We start from the raw sequence: 21,076 nt of genomic DNA, 5'->3' as shown, positions 1-21,076 counted from the left end.
CATCTTGACGAACTAACTTTCATAGCACGTTATCTCCCCAATTCATTGGTCTTAGCGTCTTTAAACTTGCATCGTGCTAGATTTAGTGTGCTCGATTGCGACGCAGCTTTTGTTTTATCTCCGGCGTACAAAATATAGTAACAAAATAATAGAATCTTAATAGTTACAATTTAATATATATTTCTAATATATATATATATATATATATATATATATATATAATTGATATATATATACATATATATATACATGGCCCATTTTAATCCTTAAATGCCACCCGGGGTCCAGCGGACCCCAGACCCTTTAGAATGATATATTTTCAAATGTTCCCGCCAAATATGGAGCTCATATTTATTTATTTATTATTTTTTATTTTTTTGATTTTGGAGCCAACATTTTAACTGTTGGCGATCTTAATTTTTTATACTATGTTAAAATTGAAATTTTAACAATATAAGCATTTTATTCTCTTTTCTAAGCCTTGAACAACATTGAAAATAATTTTTATAACTAAATATCAAAAAATCAATAAGTAAGGAGACATTTTTCATGCTGGGGTCTTTTAGACCCCATGTGTCATTTACGAGATTCTTGAGAGCTGAAAAAAAGACATAGTTGCTTTTAAGAAAAAGTATGCAGATGCGTGTTGCAAATTACATATTTTTTCTTAAAGGAACTATGCCTTTTTTTCATACCAATTGATTCGTCTCATTATTCTGTGCATAAAAGTATTAAGGTAACATTACCGAAAACTTAATGTTTTACAAGATATTTTGTATTTTATGTCAAAATACTAGAACTTTCAAGCCTCATAATTCCAAAAGTTCTTAACGAAAAAATACTTTATTATAGTGTTTTGAAAAGCTCTCGAGATTAGCTACAAGAATATGCATTGAAAAATAGGGGTTTCCATTTAAGAAATTAAAGGTGTCGTTTACGTGAGCTTTAAACGACCATCCGAGGTCAAACCAATGACACCATCTTATGTCCCCCTTCGAACCAAACAACTTTTGTCTGAAACGTTTTTCCGTATGTTTTATATTTTTCGAGATATTTGCCTGCATCTTTTAAAATGGGCCACCCTGTATCAATTTAATATATATAGTAATATATATATAAATTTTAATGTATGCTTTAATAAATAAAATTCTTCTATACGAAAGCAAAGATAGTCTACATTGATATTATAGTTAAAAATATAGACCGTTCCGACAAATACAAATACAAAGCGCTCGTTTCGAGCGTTATGTGTCCTCGGCGAGGAGCACTTACTTCGATGGAAGAAGTCGAGCGGGCGATCGATCTAATCGTTACATCACAGCAACGTGCTGTACTGCGAAACACGGCGCGGCGTACTGTGCGAAATCGCGGTATCGGCGATGCGCTATCATTAGTATTATAAGGGTAGAATTGCTTGTCGTTTTAACAGGCCGACTCAGACGCGGAAAGCGACGCCGGCGTCGGTGTGACGTACAAGGTGCGTCATTCGGCGGCAGCTTCGTGCCTTGCGAATTGCGCCACCCGCGACAAGGGTGCATCTGCTGTGAGTAAAACGTCGACGTGGTGGTTGTTTCCTTTCTTCAGATTGTTTTGTATATTTCTACTTTATTCTCCACTCTCGCCTCTATATCTTATTATCGCCTCTGCCTCTTCATATCTTTCTCTTTTTTCCTTCTCTCTCTCTCTCTCTCTCTCTCTCTCTCTCTCTCTCTCTCTCTCTCTCTCTCTCTCTCTCTCTCTCTCTCTCTCTCTCTCTCTCTCTCTCTCTCTCTCTCTCTCTCTCTCTCTCTCTCTCTCTCTCTCTCTCTCTCTCTCTCTCTCTCTCTCTCTCTCTCTCTCTCTCTCTCTCTCTCTCTCTCTCTCCCCTCCCCCCCCCCCACTCACACTCTATCTAATGGACGTTCAGACTCGTCTACCGCAGCACAGCAGCGCATGCGAAACGTTGTATCCCTGAGATCGATTATACTCACACCAGGAATTTTTGAACGTCTTCGCGGAGCCGAAAATATTTTATGTCTCGTTTAAGATTTAAAATCAATCGATTGTGGCGTTCGGCTAATATCGAGAAGGTGGCTGTAACAGTGGGGTGGTAGCGGTTCTTGTAATACCATAAATGCCGCGCGCGTTAAGCCACTTGTTGCATGTATGCACATATATGTCCAATTGACTTGATTGCGTTTGATAATTCACACGTGAACGTTAACCGATCTTCCAAGCTTATAAAACCTACATTTATAGCGAGTAATAATAAAATTACAAGATGACATCAGAAAGCGTTAAAATCTAAAGAGTCTTTTATTTGCATTACAATATCCTACAAAAATTGCAATTCTTTACTTTATCCCGCACTTTGTTAAAGAGCACATAATTTCGAGTGCACAATGCTGATGTCTCTACTTTATTATGCGAAACTATGATAAGAGATAAGATGGAATGACTGATGTTATTCAGGTCACCTCGTTGATATTATCGATCGTCACAACAGAATATCTCTCAGTGAATGCAGATTTATGCTAATAATTTATCGTCTCTCTTTCATATACCGGCAGTATTCGGTGAGTCTTGGCGACGAGGCACGCGACAACCACGCGCAGCAGATTGAACGGGCGGAGATCGCGAACCTGGTGCGCTCGCGGATGGAATCGCTGAATCTGCCGGTCGCGGACTACGACGACGTATCGGAAAAGCGTAACAGCCTGTCCTACGTGATCATCAACCCGAGCTGCGATCTGAAGCTCGAGGAAGGCGACATTGTTTATTTGGTGCGGCCCAGCCCGTTCTCCGCGCAGAAGACCTTCGAACGGCACAACTCCCGGCGCAAGAGCAACATCAGCTTCTGCTCGGCGCAACTGGTATCCCAGATGAGCGCGGCGGTCGCAGCCGCGGGTCTACAGACCGGTGGTCCGGGTAGTCGTCGCAGTTCCAGCATAGGTTTGGCCAGGGCACCACCCTTAGGCACGACCAAGTCGAATTCACTGTCTCTACCCGATAGCCCTACCGTAGCCGGCACTCTGCGCGGTCGCTCCAACTCGTTGCGGGTCGTCGACGATATCCTGCTGCGACGTAGCAATTCCCTGAGGCAGGGTCTGACGATGACGACCAGGCGAAAGAGTAGCCTGGAGGACATCGGTCTGGGTGCGCTTTCACATCCCTCCAACCACAACTCGATCAAGATCGCCTTGAACGGTTCGATTGGCCTGGAGGTGACGCCGCCGGAGGAGGGCTTGCAGGCTGGCGGCGGTGCTAGCAATACCGGCATTCTCGACGTGGGTCTACCCTCCATGCCGGAACTTAACGCGGCCTTGGGACCTAGTCTCGGCGCGGGCCTCGGCGGCTCTTTAGGCGGTCTCTACGATCCACCTTCCCTTCAATGCCCGATGGGCTCACCCTGCCCGTCGCCGCAGATGCAAGGTACCACACAAGATCCACAGCACATACAGGGGACAATAGTATGATATAACCTAATGTGGGGACGCAGGCTCTCCGGCGTGACACGAAATAAGTGGCTGTAGCGTTCCCACATGGCATTTAGGGCTGGGCGACATCAAGACCGACATTCTTACGATCATAACGGATCGACAGAGGATATTTGAGCAACGTATTTCGTGGGACTGACCAAGCCGGATGGATGAGACGGCTGAAGAGCAAGGTGTTTCGATAAAATTAACATCGGACTGATAACTATTGCGAGTGTCAGAGGATATTTTGCAATAGGTAAAGTGAGTTGGGATGAGATTACTTCAACAAGTTTTACTTATTGTTAGTTCTGAATCTGTAGAATTGGTTTCTATATTATTCCTCTTATAGTTCTCACAGTCCTCAAATGTAAAATACATAAATTTTAAATTTTTTATTGCAAGTAAATAACTCAAAATTATTAATGCAATTCGTCGATATTAATATTTTAATGATTTAATTTTAAATTGATTATTTATCGTTGATATTTACAAAAACAAATTTTTATAAAATGACGATTTAAATTATATAAACACTCCTTTATTTTATATTAATATTGTTGAATTACTCGCACTCCAATTTATGATAATACTTTCTTTTTCGCTTCAAGATGATGCGATTTATGACAGTTCATGGACTTAAACGCAGGTATATGAAATCGTAACTGTGATACGTTAGATCCATTGATCCTCTGAAGAGTGTGCTTTCTATTTATGAAGGACCTCGTTGGAGATTTCAATGCTACCACGATTGTTGAATGAAGAATCGCATCAGAAACTAATATGCGTTATTTTGTTATTAGAGAGCGATGTAACTATTTTATGAGCTTCAGATTTTAGATTCCTTACTTTTATAATTCATACCAGTAGTAGTTACGTTCTTAAAACGTTTTGCTCTCTAGGTCGCCTCTAGCATACCGTCATCCGCGTTTATGACTTCATTCGTTAGGCAGTAAATCGTATAAAATTAATGCAAAATGGCACGTAAGAAAAGCGCTTTACGACTGACGAGCATATATTTTGAATCACCTGCGATCTAAGCGTACAATTACAAATACGAATTATTATACTGCGAATTAATATCACTTTTTTATTTATGGAATTAGTTTGGAATTTGAAAAATGCTTTGTTTAAGTTGGAAATTGTAAATTGTGTTTATTTTTCATGTTTTTCTTTGACGAGAGAAAGAAACTAAATTAACCCTAGAACGCTTGCGAGTCCCGATTTCACTGAGTGTATTGCACCAAGCTATTTTCAACTATCAATGACTCTTCGAAAAGTGGAAACAATTATTTCTTTAAAAAAATAATACCTAATCTTGGATGTAGCATATCCAATGCTGATTTCAATGGTGTCCCCGACATTTATCAAACTAACTAAACTGAGGAGGTTGTGCAGCATGGAAAGTTATAAAAGGAAAATAGAAATTTTTTTACCCTCTAATTACACCCCCTTTATCTTTTATTATATAGAAACGATATAGAAACGCATTTCAATAACAAGCATGGTACACCTAGTGTGGCGTTCTAGAGTTAATTAAAAAATTAATTTCTTAATTTATATAATTATATTATTTACAATTAATAATTTTTAAACTAAAATCACGATTTATAATAAATATGCTTGTCCGTCGTCTACTTCGTACATTCTCGAAATACGAAACGAGAATACAACAGGAATGTTCTATAACGTACTCCTCGATTCTTACCTAGCGAATAGCGTATTCGCGCTCAGCGGTCGAGCGTGAATAATTTTATAATAGAGAGAAAATTTACGGCGAGAAAAAAAGAGTCTATCATATATATATATATATATCATATATATATATATATATATATCATATATATATATTATAGAGATACGATGTGTATGACCATTTTATTCATATCACGCGAGAGTGCCGCACACGCGGAAATCATCATTATATCCTACGTAAATAGGAGGAAGAGTATTTTAGAAAGATTTAAGTGCTTAGAACACGCGCGTATATTATATCATGACTTTTCGCGTGGCTAATAAATCGTCAATGGATTTTAATATCGAATCGCAGGACGATTGTCGACCTTCGTGACGACGCCGAGATTTACGGCCGATATTTTAAACCAATATAGACAAGAATCGTATCATAAAAATTACGTGATAGACGAGAATCGATCGCAAATGAATCGCACGAAAACTATTACTACATATATTACCTTACCTTCTTCTTCTTCTTCTACTTAATTTACTCTCGTATTAGTTTCCGTGTATCGTGGGTATTGTCCCAAATGTCAGTTATCGTTAGCGAGTGAATGCAATTGTTTTCGCTTGATAATTCAACAATTCGTACAATTAGTTAGTTGAATTCGAATCGTCATTCGCGACTCAAGACAAGTTGCACCGACTGGATTATAGTTATCTAACTGTGAACGACGTTTTTCTGATTTTTTTCTAGATTGCCATATTATCGTATGCTGGTGTTAATAGGATAGAATACCGAATTTATAAAAAATTAAAGAATGTCCGAAAAATTTTTTAAAAAGTACTTGAAAGATTAGTGATAAAGTGTTGTCTGGGCAAGATATAAATACACTACAGTTAGCCAGATTGGTGCAACGGGTCACAATAGGATATAATCTTTGATGTGGCGCCGCCAATGTGACGCTCATAGCCAAATGCAATCGTTCGTTGACCAATTTACACTTTTCTTCGACCAATCGAGTCATTTTATCGACTACCTGCTTGCTTTCATTAAGCCTAGTCAATTCGGTGCTATTAAATGCGCGGATAGAAATCTATTCCACGAAACAATTTTCTAACTTCTTTAGATTACTATTTTCTATTTTATCAATTTTCAACATGTATAAGCATTCTAATAGAACGTTAAATGTTTGCAACGCAAATGATAATTGTATAAAATAATACGTAGGGGAGACCGGGGCTAAGCCGACAACGGGGCAAACTTGACACTAGGCTTTTTGCCAATTTAAATCTATCGTAGAAACTTGCCTTTCCTACTGTAAATGCGTCTTTATGTGCCAGTATTATCAACGGAATTTGGTAACATTCTGAGTTATAGTGTAATTTTTAACGCGACATAAGCGTTTTTGATAGTGAAAAGTAATTTTTCTGATCTCTCGAAAATGTCTACTCTTTCATCGAGCTTTACTCTTGCGAATCTACCGGTAAGTGATTTTGATGGGAAATTTGATGCTCTATATGAATCCGATAATCGTTTTTGCATATTTTCGAAATTTTCATGTTTTTGAAGTGACAAAAGTGAAAAACGACGTCCGGGGCAAAGTCAACACCACGCCGTTTCGTCGGCTCCCAGTAACAAACGATGCTTGTCATGCAGCCGTATGGCTCATGACAAATGTATGCGCACGTCCGATCGCGAGTTTACCTGTATTAATTGTTTTTCAGACATGAGTTTAGATGAAGATAATTGAAAGTTCAACAATTTTTGTTCTTATCATTTTAAATGATTGTTCTAGCTACTTTATTCCGAATTTTTGTACTTTTTAAATACACAATAAACAATGTATTTTCATTTTCAGACAGTAAAAAATAAGTTCCAGATCAAATTGTGTCGATCAGACAAAGTGTTGAGTTTGCCCCGGCGGGGTGTCGAGTTTGCCCCGGTATTTTTCAATTCGAAAATTTGTCTTCGCGTCACTTTTCCTTTCCTGGCGGCAAAACAAAGCGACGTACAGCAAAACTTCCTGAATCAATTTTGTACCTGAAGAAACACTCTTTAAATATGTACCATTGAATTTGCCTAAAAATTTTAATTAAATATTAAAAATTGCCTTTGAAAAAATAGTGTCGGCTTAGCCCCGGTCTCCCCTACAGCAATAAAGAAACTATTTGTTTAATTATAATTAATATTAAAAATTATTAATTAAATATTGTTTGATTTTTGTTATTTAATCCATGATTAACTAATTATAAAATATAATAAATTTTTATTATATTAATTTTTTAAATGCCTTACTTTTTCAGATTAGAAAAAAAATTGTGTTGTCCACTCGATATATTACACAGTAACTATGATCATTTGAATTTAATTTAATTATAACAATTAAAAATTAAAACAAAAGTTAAATATTTTTAAGAGCGCAAAGCACAAAATCGAAAGCTAAAAAGTCGGTTCGTGGAATAGATTAGCCATCTGTTCTAACGTCAAAATAATACGATAATTCATTCAGTCGAGATGAGATATGAGGCAAATCTTGAATGCGCTCTATACAAAATCAAAATGTAAGATATAATAAGTAATGCGTCATGTTTCTTTTCTCTCGGGCTTGCTTCACATCCGATTGAGAATGTCAGAATTATCGTATCATGTACATTGAATTATCGCATTTTCGTCATTCTACTATTTGATTGAAGTAAAATCGGCCATTTTCAATATCTAGTCGCCCAGGCGTGTTTAAATATTTAGTCAAATTATTTTCTCTGTATCACTCTTTTTTCTCTGTTATTAGCTTTTTTTCTCTTCGATTAGCGCTGATTCCTTCATCGGCGACAGTATCTCGTATAGACTTTTATACATAGATATCATGTGAGCGAATTATCTTTCAGAGAAAAATAATGAAGGATTTTTTATATAGTAAATAAAACAGATTTCTGTATTCCGAATATGAGGAACGCGATAATCGCGTTTCAAACAATAATCAACTTAGAGAAGCTCGGCAATTTTGAATAATTTTACCGAGGAACGTATTAACAGAGAGAAGGCCGCCCAAGTACAGTCGAATTATCGTTTTGACACGCTTTTATCTTAAAATTATTAGTAAGGACAAAAATAACGTCATTTATCATGTTACGGAGCCTCCTATTTCCAATTAAAAGTTTATTGCTCAAGTTTCCGAGACTCTCCCTTGAAACTCTCGTTCCTTCCCTTTAAAGAAAAGTTCTAATTGAATTTAAAAATACTTTCAAATTACACAATGTAATGGAATATAAACTTCTTTTGTTTAAGTGGGAAAGATATTTTGATAGGAAGATTACCATTGTAAAATTGCAGAAATGAATTTAAATCTAGGGATGCATCGAAGTTCACGTATCCTTACGATATTACCAGAGAGCGAGTAAAACGATTATTCGGAGAATATATATATACACTTACAGTTAATTATAGGAACCGAATATGATGTGACCTGACTCTTCATAGCTGAATTCAATAATCTATAGAGTAGGGGAGACCGGGGCCTAACCGTCGCCGGGGTTGAAGCGTCAAGTCAAATATCTCGGAACCTGTATATTGTGCGAACTCGCTATTAACATTGTAAACGCTGCTTATGGTACCCATGTGACCAACGGAGTTTCGGCAGGTTATCTGCCGTGTTATGATTTTTACGAGGGCAAACGTGTTTTCGGAAGGTGAAAGTGAAATTTTCTGCGCGTGGAAATTTTGTAATATCTGCAATAATATTTGCTCTCCAAATCTCAAAGTACGTGATTATAAAGAGTAATGCATGCTGAACACGAATCCAGTGTAGTTTTTTCATTATCGTTGATGTCTAATATTTCGTGGGCGATCAAACCTGAAACTTGTGCTTGGGGCCTATCCGTCAGTAAGCACCCGGGATTTATCCGTCAGTCTCGTCACTGTGGCGCGCCGGGCGCACGACTTCGGCTCACGGCGATTTCAGGTTAGGTTTCCCTCGAGCGTGATTCTGTCTTCCCTTGCACGTGCGTCAGTTTGTATAGGAGGGAAATAGTACGCACGTATCGTCGCAAAACGGGTGTTTTGGCCGACCGAAAAGATGGCGGACCGTTGTTTTTGAGATCGCTCGCGCTCACGGCACGTCGGCGAGGTACGGCGAGGCACGGCACGGCTCTGAGATCCCGCGATTTCCGCGCGAGAGTTGACATGCCGCGCGCGCGGTAGATCGTCGTTGTCGTTGTTGGTCGTTGTGTCAGTGACAGTCGCGCGTGCGACCGCATCGTCCAGCGTTCGCCGCATCGTCTCGGCGTCATTGTCGCCGGCGTTGTAGTGGTGGTGGTGTCGGTGGTGGTCATCGTCGTCGTCGTCGTCGTCGTCGTCGTCGTCGTGGTGGTCGTCGTCGTCGTCGTCATCGTCGTCGTCGTGGTGGTCGTGGCTGTCGTCGTCGTCGTCGTCGTCGTCGGCGCGTCGAGGAATCGGCGCGAGGACGCCGTCGAGTCGGTAAAATGGTCGCGCTCCACCGCGAGCTTTTCTAACCCCCCTGTCGCTATTTATCGCTCCCCCGCGAGAAACGCGGCTTGGTTAGGTTGCTCGAGGGTCCGCGCTGATCCTATGGCACCGGAACGCCGTCACGCGTGTTCCCCGTGGTTGCCCGCGTTGACAATATGACGTGCCGTTGGGGAGTTTACGATTTGGTTAACCTCTGTATTCACGTGCCTAAATTGTTTTATGGATTAAGTAAAACAATTATTTTTTAATAAATTTTTATATTTTTCTCTTAAAAAACAATTATTAAAATGTATCCTATTATTTTTCAGGATTAGATGTATGTATATGTGTTGAAAATGCAGTGTGACGGATAAACCCTGGGGGGGTGACGGTTAAACCCCGGCATTTTTGAGATTTCAATTTTTGCACCGTTGTCGTTTTTGCTCTATACCGGTTAAACAAAGCGACGTAGATAAAAATTTCCTTAATAAATTTTGTAGCTAAAGGTTCACTCTTTACAGTGGTATACCACATTTAACTTCAATTATTTATTTTCTTGTTAAAAATCGGCACCGAAAAAAAACTGACGGTTAGGCCCCGGTCTCCCCTATCACGTTACAATATATTTAATGCGGCAAAGTCACGGCGATCTCTCGCAAGGTGTTTGCTGCTCTCGAGGAAGATTGTTCGAATCTACGTCTCGAATGAGGGCGCGATCGATTCCGCGAAACTTTGCATGAAGCCCTTCTTACAATATACAAAAATTGGACTTGCGCATATAATTCTTGCACAGGGTAGGATAAGTACAACGATTTATCGTGCGTGCAACGCGTGTTTGATTTTTCGGAAAACAAAACATTGCATTTGATTTGACACTATTCGAAATATACTCATCACATCTCAATTTATATTAAAAGATGTAAAATCCGCGCGAGAATAAAGAAAAAAGTTGTATTTAAAAACATAACTTATTGATAGCGTGTAGAATTGGCAATTAATTAATCTGTAATAACTTGATTATTTATAGGGAATATATTGTTTATTATATTTCTTTCCCGTAGCGAAATTTTCATAAAAGTTCTTAGTGATAGACAAAATACATTATTGATATTCATTTTTCTCGTTCAGTCTAAATACTAATCAATGTCCATACTCATCAATAATTATATTTCTTTTTTCATCGTTAGAGCTTGACAATTTTATGACAATTTTACTCACGTTTAGAATTTAAAGCTGTGTTGATGTTATAGAAATTATTTCCCACATTTGTGATGTAAAACTCGAAGAGCACAAGTTTTTTCTTAATGTTTATAAAATCGCTTGTCAAAGTTCTCGTGCCTTTATAACGCGAGAGTACGTCATCGAGCGTACATCCGTAAGTTTTCTGAACGTTTCCAAATTTTAATTTTTCGCGAAATAGTATTTATACTAACCTGATTCTTCTGATAATTTTAATATATCTCCTACAGCCACATGATTTGGTTCGTATTTCTCCTAAATTTAATGCGGTATTTAGATTGATTATCTCTGACACTGAATTCCTAACACTGCTCACTTAACATCCATATCGCCTTTAATCAATATAATATGAAAATCAAATAACCACTCAACATTCAATTAGACAGTAGTTTAATAATAAATATATGGTAAAAATGCGGACCATTATTCTTTTCTCTCACGATTCTCGCATGATTGTAACGACGTATGTTTAATTTTAATGAATATACTTCTTTATCAATATTTAGGCAAATATTTTATGCAACGTGTTCACTTGTCTTTAAAGATATGCTTAAAATTAATCACATATCATTCACAAATTGAAATAAAGATAAATATGTGTTTTGTTTTCAAGTGATTAAATTACACCGTTTTTAATAATATTTATTCACTTTCTCACGCGTCTTAATTATGATTATTTCGCCATACTATACCAGTTTGGTATAGTATGGATTAGAAGTGACCATATTTGAAAGCGCGAATTTGTTTTCCAACTTAAAGAGAGGCGCATGTATTTTCTCGCGGTTGCACCAGATATCACACAAGTTCCTTCGAAAGTCTAAGCAAGAGCTTGGTGCACTTCGAATGAGCTCTCTTCGAATGGCGTGAGTCTTACAGAAGTGTCCAGCTGGTTCTTACAATAAGATTTAAATAATTAAGCATTCCTCGACCACAAATACAATTGTAAACGGCTGTACGTAATGTAAAATAATAAAAGCAGAAAGCAGAGAGAAAGAGAAAGAGAGAAAGAGAGAGAATGTGTATCTATATGTATACATAAAAAAAGATATACAATATGCGACGTTGTAACGCGATGCGTGCGATGTAAATTTATTATAAATAAATTATTATAAAGCAGTGAAGAGAGCGTTTCTCGATAATATCTGTATGTGTTATTAAAAAAAGTTCTATCTTAATAATTATAAAACTGAGAAGTTGAGTCGCCAGCAAATAATTAACAATTAGCACAGGAGTTTTGTTCGACCAAACTGGCAATTTTATTATTAAAAAGACGCTACGTTTCAACCGCAAAATTCGGTCCTTTTCAAGCGTGTATGACTCGCAAATATTAATTAGTTGGACATAGTTTCCAAAATACGCCGAATCTAAAAACTAAATATCAGATTTTGTAGAACGTAGCAGATAGAATAAGTCTAGGAGCATTATATAAATCAAAAACTTACATATTAGAGTGTTATTTCAAGAAATAGAAAACGGTTTCACTACATTTCCGTTGTCCGTAATTATATCAGAGGGACGAGTCCCTGTCGTGCGATGGTGAAATTTCACCATCGCACGACAGGGACTCGTCCCTCTGATATAATTACGGACAACGGAAATGTAGTGAAACCGTTTTCTATTTCTTGAAATAACACTCTAATATGTAAGTTTTTGATTTATATAATGCTCCTAGACTTATTCTATCTGCTACGTTCTACAAAATCTGATATTTAGTTTTTAGATTCGGCGTATTTTGGAAACTATGTCCAACTAATTAATATTTGCGAGTCATACACGCTTGAAAAGGACCGAATTTTGCGGTTGAAACGTAGCGTCTTTTTAATAATAAAATTGCCAGTTTGGTCGAACAAAACTCCTGTGCTAATTCTTAATAATTATGTTATATTAATCAGAATTACCGCTAATGTTTTTGTGCAAAATTTATTTAGCTCATGCATAAAAAGACTAAAATTTTGAAGTGTAAAATATTGACATTTTCAAAAATTGGAAATCAGAAGCATGAGAAAACGCAACATTCCAGAAGAAATAATTACTCTTAATTGCTTTTAAAGCTTTATTAATTAATAATTAATATTAATAACTAAATTTTTACTAATTAATTATTTTTTTAGATTGAGTAGAATTTAATATTATAATGCATAAAATATTTATTTGATTTTTTCTTCTTTGCCGCTTTCATTCTGTTTATAAAACATTCCTTCCCTTTCGCTTCTTTTGTAAAATTATATTTATAAAATTATATTAAATTAAAAATTTTATCATAATAATATATATTTACGTTGAAAGCTGAAGGTAGATAATTATTTTAACTTCTGACAGATTATCCATTATTTTATTTTAAAAATTAACTTCTTATTACTATTTGCTGAAGATAGAGGATACTGAGAATAATAAAGTCAAGAAGTTATAAATATGTGTACGTGGAATGTTTATTATACGTATAATATGCACAAGTGTCATATATACATTACATTTACTACGCGTATACCTCGTTCTTCTGCATAATACATAAATACAGGATTTAAATACATTATCGATAGAAATGAGTCCGGCTAACAAACGCTCTTTATAGGCTTCAGTACATTTTCAGTGAATTGTCCTACTATATTACCTCTCGGATGGTAACATGCTACCACGACACATGTACCATCCCGTTTGGCCATAGCAATACCCATTTCGGTTGTGTTTTTCCAGACAATTTGCGTAAAATGGCCTGTAAAAATAAATAATATTATTGCGAGCATATTTTAATTATAATTTTGTCACAATTTTTAAGTTTTTTAAACATTTTATTTCTTACAATATAAAAAATTGTTAAATAAGTTAATATATATAATTACGATAAATATTATAAATCTTATTATAGCAAAATAAATATGAAATTAAATCAATTAATTCTTTTTTTTTTGGAATTGATTTTTTTATCTGTTTTGGCACAATTTCTGTTTTATATATAATATTTCCATTCCATTAATTGTCCTATTTCGTTATTGAACTTGAGATAATATTAAAATGCATGGAAATAATACGATACATACATGTGTTGAGAACTTTCGGCTCAATGCCAAATTTATGTTCTTTCTTCTCGGAATACCACTTTGACATGACTTCACGTGCAGAAACGATCAGTTTAGGATCGGAACACTGCATCGAATAAATGTTTTCGCCGTACGGAGACGACGATTGAGGTATCAGTTTATTTGTGTTTAGCAACGTGTTTGCCCAGGCCTACGGATAAATAAACATGCATAACATCTGATTTTTACGCTATTTGTTACAATTTTTGGTCAGTTGTATTTAAAATACATTGCAGATAAAATTATAAAATTATAATAATATTGTATATTCTGAAATATTACCTTGGCAGCGGCTGTTAATTCCGGACTTAATCTTAAATCTGGTACTCGATGTTTTCTTCGATATTCATTATGAACCAATAATGCCTCTTGCCGCCACGTTTGCTCGTCTATATAGTGTTGTTTTAGGTCGGTAAAATTAATCCGTTTCGCAGGATCCATGGGTGGAAGAACATTTTCTGTGAAACTGCCTAAGAAATTCCCAGCGGGATTGTAATTACAGACAACATAAACCTCGCCATTTCGATTTCTAGCCATTCCCACCCCTAACTCAGTACTGTCCCTCCAGATCACTTGTGTAAAATGACCAGTCTTCAGTGTTGTAGGCTCCTTTCCGTATTGATGCTGAGCTTCTTCAGCATACCTACAACAGGTAAAAATCCCAACATATTATATTTATAAATAAGAACAATATAATTATCTTATATTATATTAATAAAGATTTATCTGTGATGCAGATTTTTATGTATTAAATATATTCTGCACAAAAATTTCAATCTGTTAGTTTTAAGTACAAAAAGCAGTTGACTACATCAGGCAATTCAACATGAATAAAATGTAATTAAATACTTGAAATAATAATTTAAAAATTAATAGATTTTTATCTTCTGTTGATGAAAATGTAGATATATTAAAGAACAATATTTTTTTCCATCATTATTATATCAATTATTCTAAATATGACTTATATTATTCAATATTATAATATAATGTGGCAACCATAACATAATATGTAATATATATGATATATAATATAATATATAAACATATATATAACATAATATAATATATACATTAACAATAAATATATACGCGATAATTAACCTTACCATTCATTCACCGGTTCTTCGCCTCCGACAATAGTCTTTGGATTGGAGCTCCACATGCAATAGAGATTCTCTCCATAGTCAATGTTCGCCCTGTGTTCTAATCTACCTCTAGCCGCCAATATATTAGCCCAGTCTTGACTTGTCTTGCACAGCTAAAATTAAACCAACACCGTTATTTATCGTTTCCCGTTAAAGTTGTCAGCAGAGATCCCTCCACGCTTCCGAGAACGAAGCAAGCATAAAAAAATCAGGTTTCCTCGTTTCTCGGAAGTTGCACAGTGAGGGCTGCGACTTTATTACAATTTTATTGCAAAAGAAAGATCGACAGTAACCTGCTTGCTGAGTCGTAACGGCGGTACTCCATGCCGCGATCGGTAGAAATTATGCGTATCAAGGCAGACGTTAATAAATTCCTTCGGTGGTCCCGATCTGCGCACAGACGGTTTACGCGTATCAATCTTTGTTATCTACAACATATAGAGAGAGAGCATCATATAACGGATTAAGATCAAATAATAAATCCGCAGATTTGTTAGTAAAATCTATGAGTATATACAAAGATCATAGTTAGGCATAAATTACATTTTATTATAGTCAAACTGCGTTTTGCATTTTTCAAACATTGCATTAAAGCTTTAGATTAAATTTGTTTATATCTTAGGTTTAAAATGTAAAGGTTTAAAATCATTTTAAACATTGACATTTGTAAATGTCAAATCCATTTTTTTTAAATTATACAATATTTATCAATATATCAATAGTATTATTATATGTATCTCCCTCACAAGATTTTGAGGACTTCAAAAAATCAGAAAAAATGCAAATGTTATCGTTTAATTGCGAATTGAGTACAATGCCAACGAAGCAAATGCATGGTAAGCAATACAACGATGTAAATGGTAAAAGCCAATGTCCTTAATAACTTAAACGCGAAACCATCTACAGGAAAAAACTGACCGGCAGAAACGATTTCCCATCGTCCTATAGGATCACGATTATCTGTTACGCGATTAGGATGACCATAGATAAACTTTTATTCGCACTTCCGTTTGCGTGACCGCTCGTTAAATTTCTCTTACTTGCTGAGAAAATTTACCGCGTGTAGTAAATGACTAAGTATAAGTAATGAAAAAATAACTTTTTAAAATATATAACTCCGATGATTAAATTAGAGATCGCAATCGGAAACAACGATAATTATCGTGGAACTCAGACTGACGATAGCTTCAGAGTTTCTCGACAATCATCTGTTTAATTGCCTATAATTTGCACGTAGGCGGTGACTTAATAAATTGGATTAAAAAAAGTAAGCAATATTGGACGATTAAATAATATAAGACCGTGATGCCGAATAATCTTTAAAAATTTCTTTAAAAAAAAATAAAATAGACACTTATAAATAGAGCATTTGTAGAAGAAACGAAAAGAGGAGAAACTGTTAGCTTAAACAAAATTCAAACAAGTTCCTCCAATTGCTAGTTATTAGTGCCAGATAGTCGGCTGAAAACTTAGCGGTTATTGAGCTCGCTCTTTGATCAATATACATCAGTTCGCGCTACAAATCGTCTGGCCGTTTTGTGAGCAAGGCCATTAGCGTAAGTGCAAAAACATCCCGCGCGTATATGAAGAACAAGTCCAGCGAATGAGAACGCGACGACACGCGCGCGTGGAAAATAGAGCGGAAAAATTGGTTCCGCAAACGCGCGAAGTGCAATTTGAACCTTTGACGGATTATAATAGTCATCGCGCGAGATCGCCGGACGATCGTATCCGAATGATCCACCGGTCATCCGAGCAGTGTAAACGGTGACTCTCGAAAAAGGAGCGATCCTGAGTCATCGCGGGTGGCAATGCACCTTTCCACAAAGCACATGATGTTTAGGCTCCTTTCACACTGCACGCAAAGTCGAAGAGTTACGCTTTCCAACTGGCTAATTTACCAAGTAGGTTGAAACCAAAAGACTCTTAACATAAAGAGATATTACAGGTAGATCGATTAATGAAAAATTAGCTACCGAAGAGATAGTCTATAGGTTTATAAATCAATTAGCATTTTTGCCTCTAATTATATGTATATGAACATCTTCTTACGTACAATAGGTAAATATGTCGATTCCTTTTTAGACTCATCCAGTATTGCTAATCTGATAAAATTGTTAACAAAAAAAATATCAAGAATCTGACAGAAACAACTATATTTATTTCTACATAGACGGCTTCTTATCGCAACGCGATTTATCTTCCCGAGAAAGAAAATTTATTTATGATGTAAATCTAGACTCTTACAAAGTATAACACTTTAGACGCGTTTAGATCACGTAGTACAAGTAGCACGATCTATTTGCTTATTACGTTGCGTTGCAATATTGTTAGCACGATCAGCAATTTGCATCGTGATACTATCTTTCCTTTATTTATGCGCAACGTAAGCGTTTGCGTTGTGCATTTATGTGAAGATATACTAAGAAGATTTCTGTCGTCTTAACGTGCTAGACCATCTATAAATATTATCGCTTTTAAGTTTTTCAGACTTTAACTTTTTAGATTTTTCTCTTTTGCGAGAGTTTAGATAATATAATCTTGAGGGTTTATGATAATAAAAATTTGAAATAAGAATTTTTAAGACTTTAGAATTTTAAAATCGTGGAACATTGGTTTCTTTGTCCCTTGAAATTATTTTAAAACTCTGCATATTCCGTTTAGCTCGAATTTTCGTAACTTCAAATTTTCATTAAATTTGCGTTTTTGGCTCTTCGGAATATTAGTGGCTAATACATTGCAATAGATGTCAATACCTGTGAGGACGAATATCTTGCGGAATCGGGAGAGGCCGAGGAAGATCTAGCGCTGCTGCAAGACATGCCATCGCTTCCTAGACTGCCGTGGAAACTACCGTGCAAGGAATTCGACAACGGACCCGGTGATGCTGGCGATGCCGTCAACGGAGACTTCGATCTTACCGAGTCTGTCCTCGACCTGAAAGTAGACCGATTACACGGTGTACGAAGAAATACATAGCGCTCCTTTTTGCTCCAGACAACATAGTGACGCATGAACACTGAACGCTTTAAATAAGCAGATCGAATTTATTGAAATTCTTTGCACTAGAAGCTTTTATATGAGCGAATGTGAATTTTATTCGGATTAAATATGCTTTAAGAATTTCTTTACAATTAACTTAGCTATTTCAGGAGCTCTATAGAAATTATATACAAAAGAAATCGTTAAAATTGTTTTGACAGTAGTTATTTATAATTAAGAGTAAAACTTCTGAAATATATGTGAAGTACATGACACAACATGTAAAGTACATGAAATAGGTATACAGATTTGTGATCACTTATAGATTAATAGTATCACATGAATACACACACGCAACTAAGATATTCTTAAAATCGATTGAAGATAATACAAATAATAAAGAAAATTGTATGAAACAATACGCATAATACTAATACACATAAAAATAAATATTATTATAACTTCATTAATTTAATTATCAAAAGGAAAATTAATTCATCATAAAATATTAAAAAATTGTTTTTAGAAGAAATTTTTATTAAAATAACAAAATTTAAATAAGTAATAAATAGTATTTGTTGAAATATATATATAAATATAAAAGTACGTAAGTTTTTTTTACAATAAGCCTAGTAGCCAAATCAAAGATTACTTTAAATTATTATAAGTATAATAAAATATATTATCATATAGTGTAAAAAATCTAAGAATTCTAAAATAAAAAAGAATTTAATTAAGATTTTTACTAGTTTACTTTAAAAATTTTATATATCGTAATCGATGTAATTTGCATCTTCTTCTCTGATCCTGTAACCCAGTGATAAGTGATGACATTGACATTAAATTAATATTGAGTTTCGTGAATCGAAATGTATCAAAAGGATTATGTAAATAATCTAAATATTTTTATAACAAAAGTGTAATAAATCACAATCTAAAATTATATGCCTTATTTTAAATTGTAGATTTTTATTTTATTACATTACAGCTTGTTTAAGAAATATCGTTACTTCTTTGATAATTTTTCTCAAAAGCGCGAATTATATGAAACAAATATTATTCAATTTTTTTAAATCAACAATCTACTATTACGATCAATATGTTTCTTTTTTTTGATTGGCATAAATTATTTGCGTTAATACATAAAGCATAAATATAATACTTGTATAAGATTACAAACAGTCTGTCCCTTTGTATCTCGATGAAATGAGAGCAAGCAGGAAAGCCGATGAAATTACAATGTGCAATGATCTTAATTGTAAGATCATATAGACGACCATTATGGCATGTGCAATGAATCAAAGCGATTGAACATGAAGGTATCTAAGAGCACTGTGTAATTACAACGTGTCTCTAATCTAGTTCTCTAAAATCTAAAATATTTTACGACAGGCTGAATACTGTGTTTGCCCATGTAAACAATCCCCACGACGTAGATATCCAGTCATTATACACTTATAATGCAAATCCATGATCGTTCCATGCAAAATTGCACATTGACTAATGAATAGCAATTTTGCCGGACTGTGTAGTTAACTTCGCATTAGGATGCATACGGATGCACCGCAGAAAACGATCGTTGTAAATTATGTTGTATAATTTTGCCAATCTCGATTTAAAGATAGGTACGTTTTCAGAAGCTTGCAGATATTATTCGTCGAATTTAAAAACCTATTTATTTATTATTATGTTTATATAAAGTAGCCATATTCTGAACAGAAAGTTCTGAGAATATTTTATGTACGTTTAACAGGTTTCAAGTAATTCGCAATCTGACATCTGTTTATTGACGAATACACATACAGAACACCAAATGGCGTAAGAACATATTTAGAACAGAAACTGCTTAAAATATTAATCTTAAAAAGTTTTTAGAAAAGTCTGACGCACGCGAGAAGATTTAATTAGATATAAATTTTAACTGAATAGCTGTGTGCATTTATGTAAAACAAAGTGTAATGAGAGAATATCCACTTGTACTTTATATTATACAAAAATTAACCAACATTAATTAACATTATTTTCTATCATTTATGCATGTGAATCAAACATCTTAATGTAAGAAAGCCGCTTTGCTTCAAGCGGTTAAATAAATTTTATTAAAAATTCGAACAATTTCGGTATTCAGCCGAAAGATGTTACATCAGAAAGCTAAGGGAGAGCTGAAAATTCCAAAGTCTTTACTGGACCCCGTTAAAGGTCACGCGAAATAGCGAACACTTCATCGTGCTCATCTACGTATATCGTCACATACGCCTTTACGAGCACGGCTCGTACTTCCTTCTTCCTACGAGCCTTTGCGACGCGTCCACGGCCACGGTCACCGCGAAAGAAAGGTTGTCGTTTCCTTTGTTATATCGCGCCCAGAAAAAGGAGACTAATTGTGAGTCTCCAAAATGCTATAAGAGCCTGACCACAATAAAATACAGCATTTATTTATATTTTATAATAAAATGTTAATAAAATATTTTTTAGAGTTTTAAACTAATTTTTACTTAAATACACAATAAAGTCTTGTAATTTTTTAGATTAAACGATGTTTTATGAATAATTCTCAAAATATTGATAAAAATATTTAAATTAGATAAGAATAAAGATAAGAATAAGGTTCTCTGTTATAGTTTATGCCTTTGAGATATATAATTCACAAAAATGTGTAACATTCAATCGCTTGTTGAACTTAAGGCATGCAGTATTTTATTGCATATTTCTTCCATCTCATTTTTATACCTTATAGCATTGTGTTTTACCACGCCGCTTGCGTGGGCGGAATCGCATACGGGTACGTCAAGCAACGATTCCTCTTCGATAAGAATTTAATACCGACAATACGAACCTCGCAGCGATTAATCTTTTATGTAAATGACCCAAGTGAATTTTTTCTCACAAACTTGACAGCATATGTACACAAATGGCGCTATATAATTTTAACCATGCATATTTAAACAAAACTACCAAAAATCATTTATAAATTCTAATTAGGATAAAATTATACACTCAGAAAAAAGTGTAGCATCAGATAGTATAATACAA

General features: G+C 35.2%; 2 protein-coding genes across 11 annotated transcripts in view; one reads left to right on the top strand and one right to left on the bottom strand.

Annotated features, from left to right (window-relative positions):
• Slo2 (slowpoke 2) overlaps positions 1 to 11,957 on the top strand; it is a gene marked incomplete at its 5' end in the record, with an annotated part of 28,480 nt that extends 16,523 nt beyond the window's left edge. The window contains 2 exons of the mRNA XM_071721055.1: positions 1,430 to 1,543; positions 2,550 to 11,957. Coding sequence (XP_071577156.1) covers positions 1,430 to 1,543; positions 2,550 to 3,455 — 1,020 coding nt within the window. The remainder of the gene's footprint in view (positions 1 to 1,429; positions 1,544 to 2,549) is intronic.
• Positions 11,958 to 13,247: 1,290 nt separating this feature from the next.
• LOC139782098 (uncharacterized) overlaps positions 13,248 to 21,076 on the bottom strand; it is a 55,549-nt gene continuing 47,720 nt past the window's right edge. For all 10 annotated transcript variants that reach the window (XM_071721045.1, XM_071721052.1, XM_071721046.1 and 7 more), the window contains 6 exons: positions 17,818 to 17,998; positions 15,355 to 15,489; positions 15,023 to 15,174; positions 14,196 to 14,556; positions 13,875 to 14,064; positions 13,248 to 13,549 (listed from right to left, as the gene is read on the bottom strand). In XM_071721045.1, coding sequence (XP_071577146.1) covers positions 13,389 to 13,549; positions 13,875 to 14,064; positions 14,196 to 14,556; positions 15,023 to 15,174; positions 15,355 to 15,489; positions 17,818 to 17,998 — 1,180 coding nt within the window. In that variant the 3' untranslated portion in view covers positions 13,248 to 13,388. The remainder of the gene's footprint in view (positions 13,550 to 13,874; positions 14,065 to 14,195; positions 14,557 to 15,022; positions 15,175 to 15,354; positions 15,490 to 17,817; positions 17,999 to 21,076) is intronic.

Source organism: Temnothorax nylanderi, unplaced genomic scaffold (genome assembly GCF_030848795.1).
Source record: "Temnothorax nylanderi isolate EJ_2023f unplaced genomic scaffold, tnyl_v1.0 TNYL_tig0387_pilon, whole genome shotgun sequence".
Lineage (NCBI taxonomy): Eukaryota > Metazoa > Arthropoda > Insecta > Hymenoptera > Formicidae > Temnothorax > Temnothorax nylanderi.
This window is presented reverse-complemented; position numbering and strand designations above follow the sequence as displayed.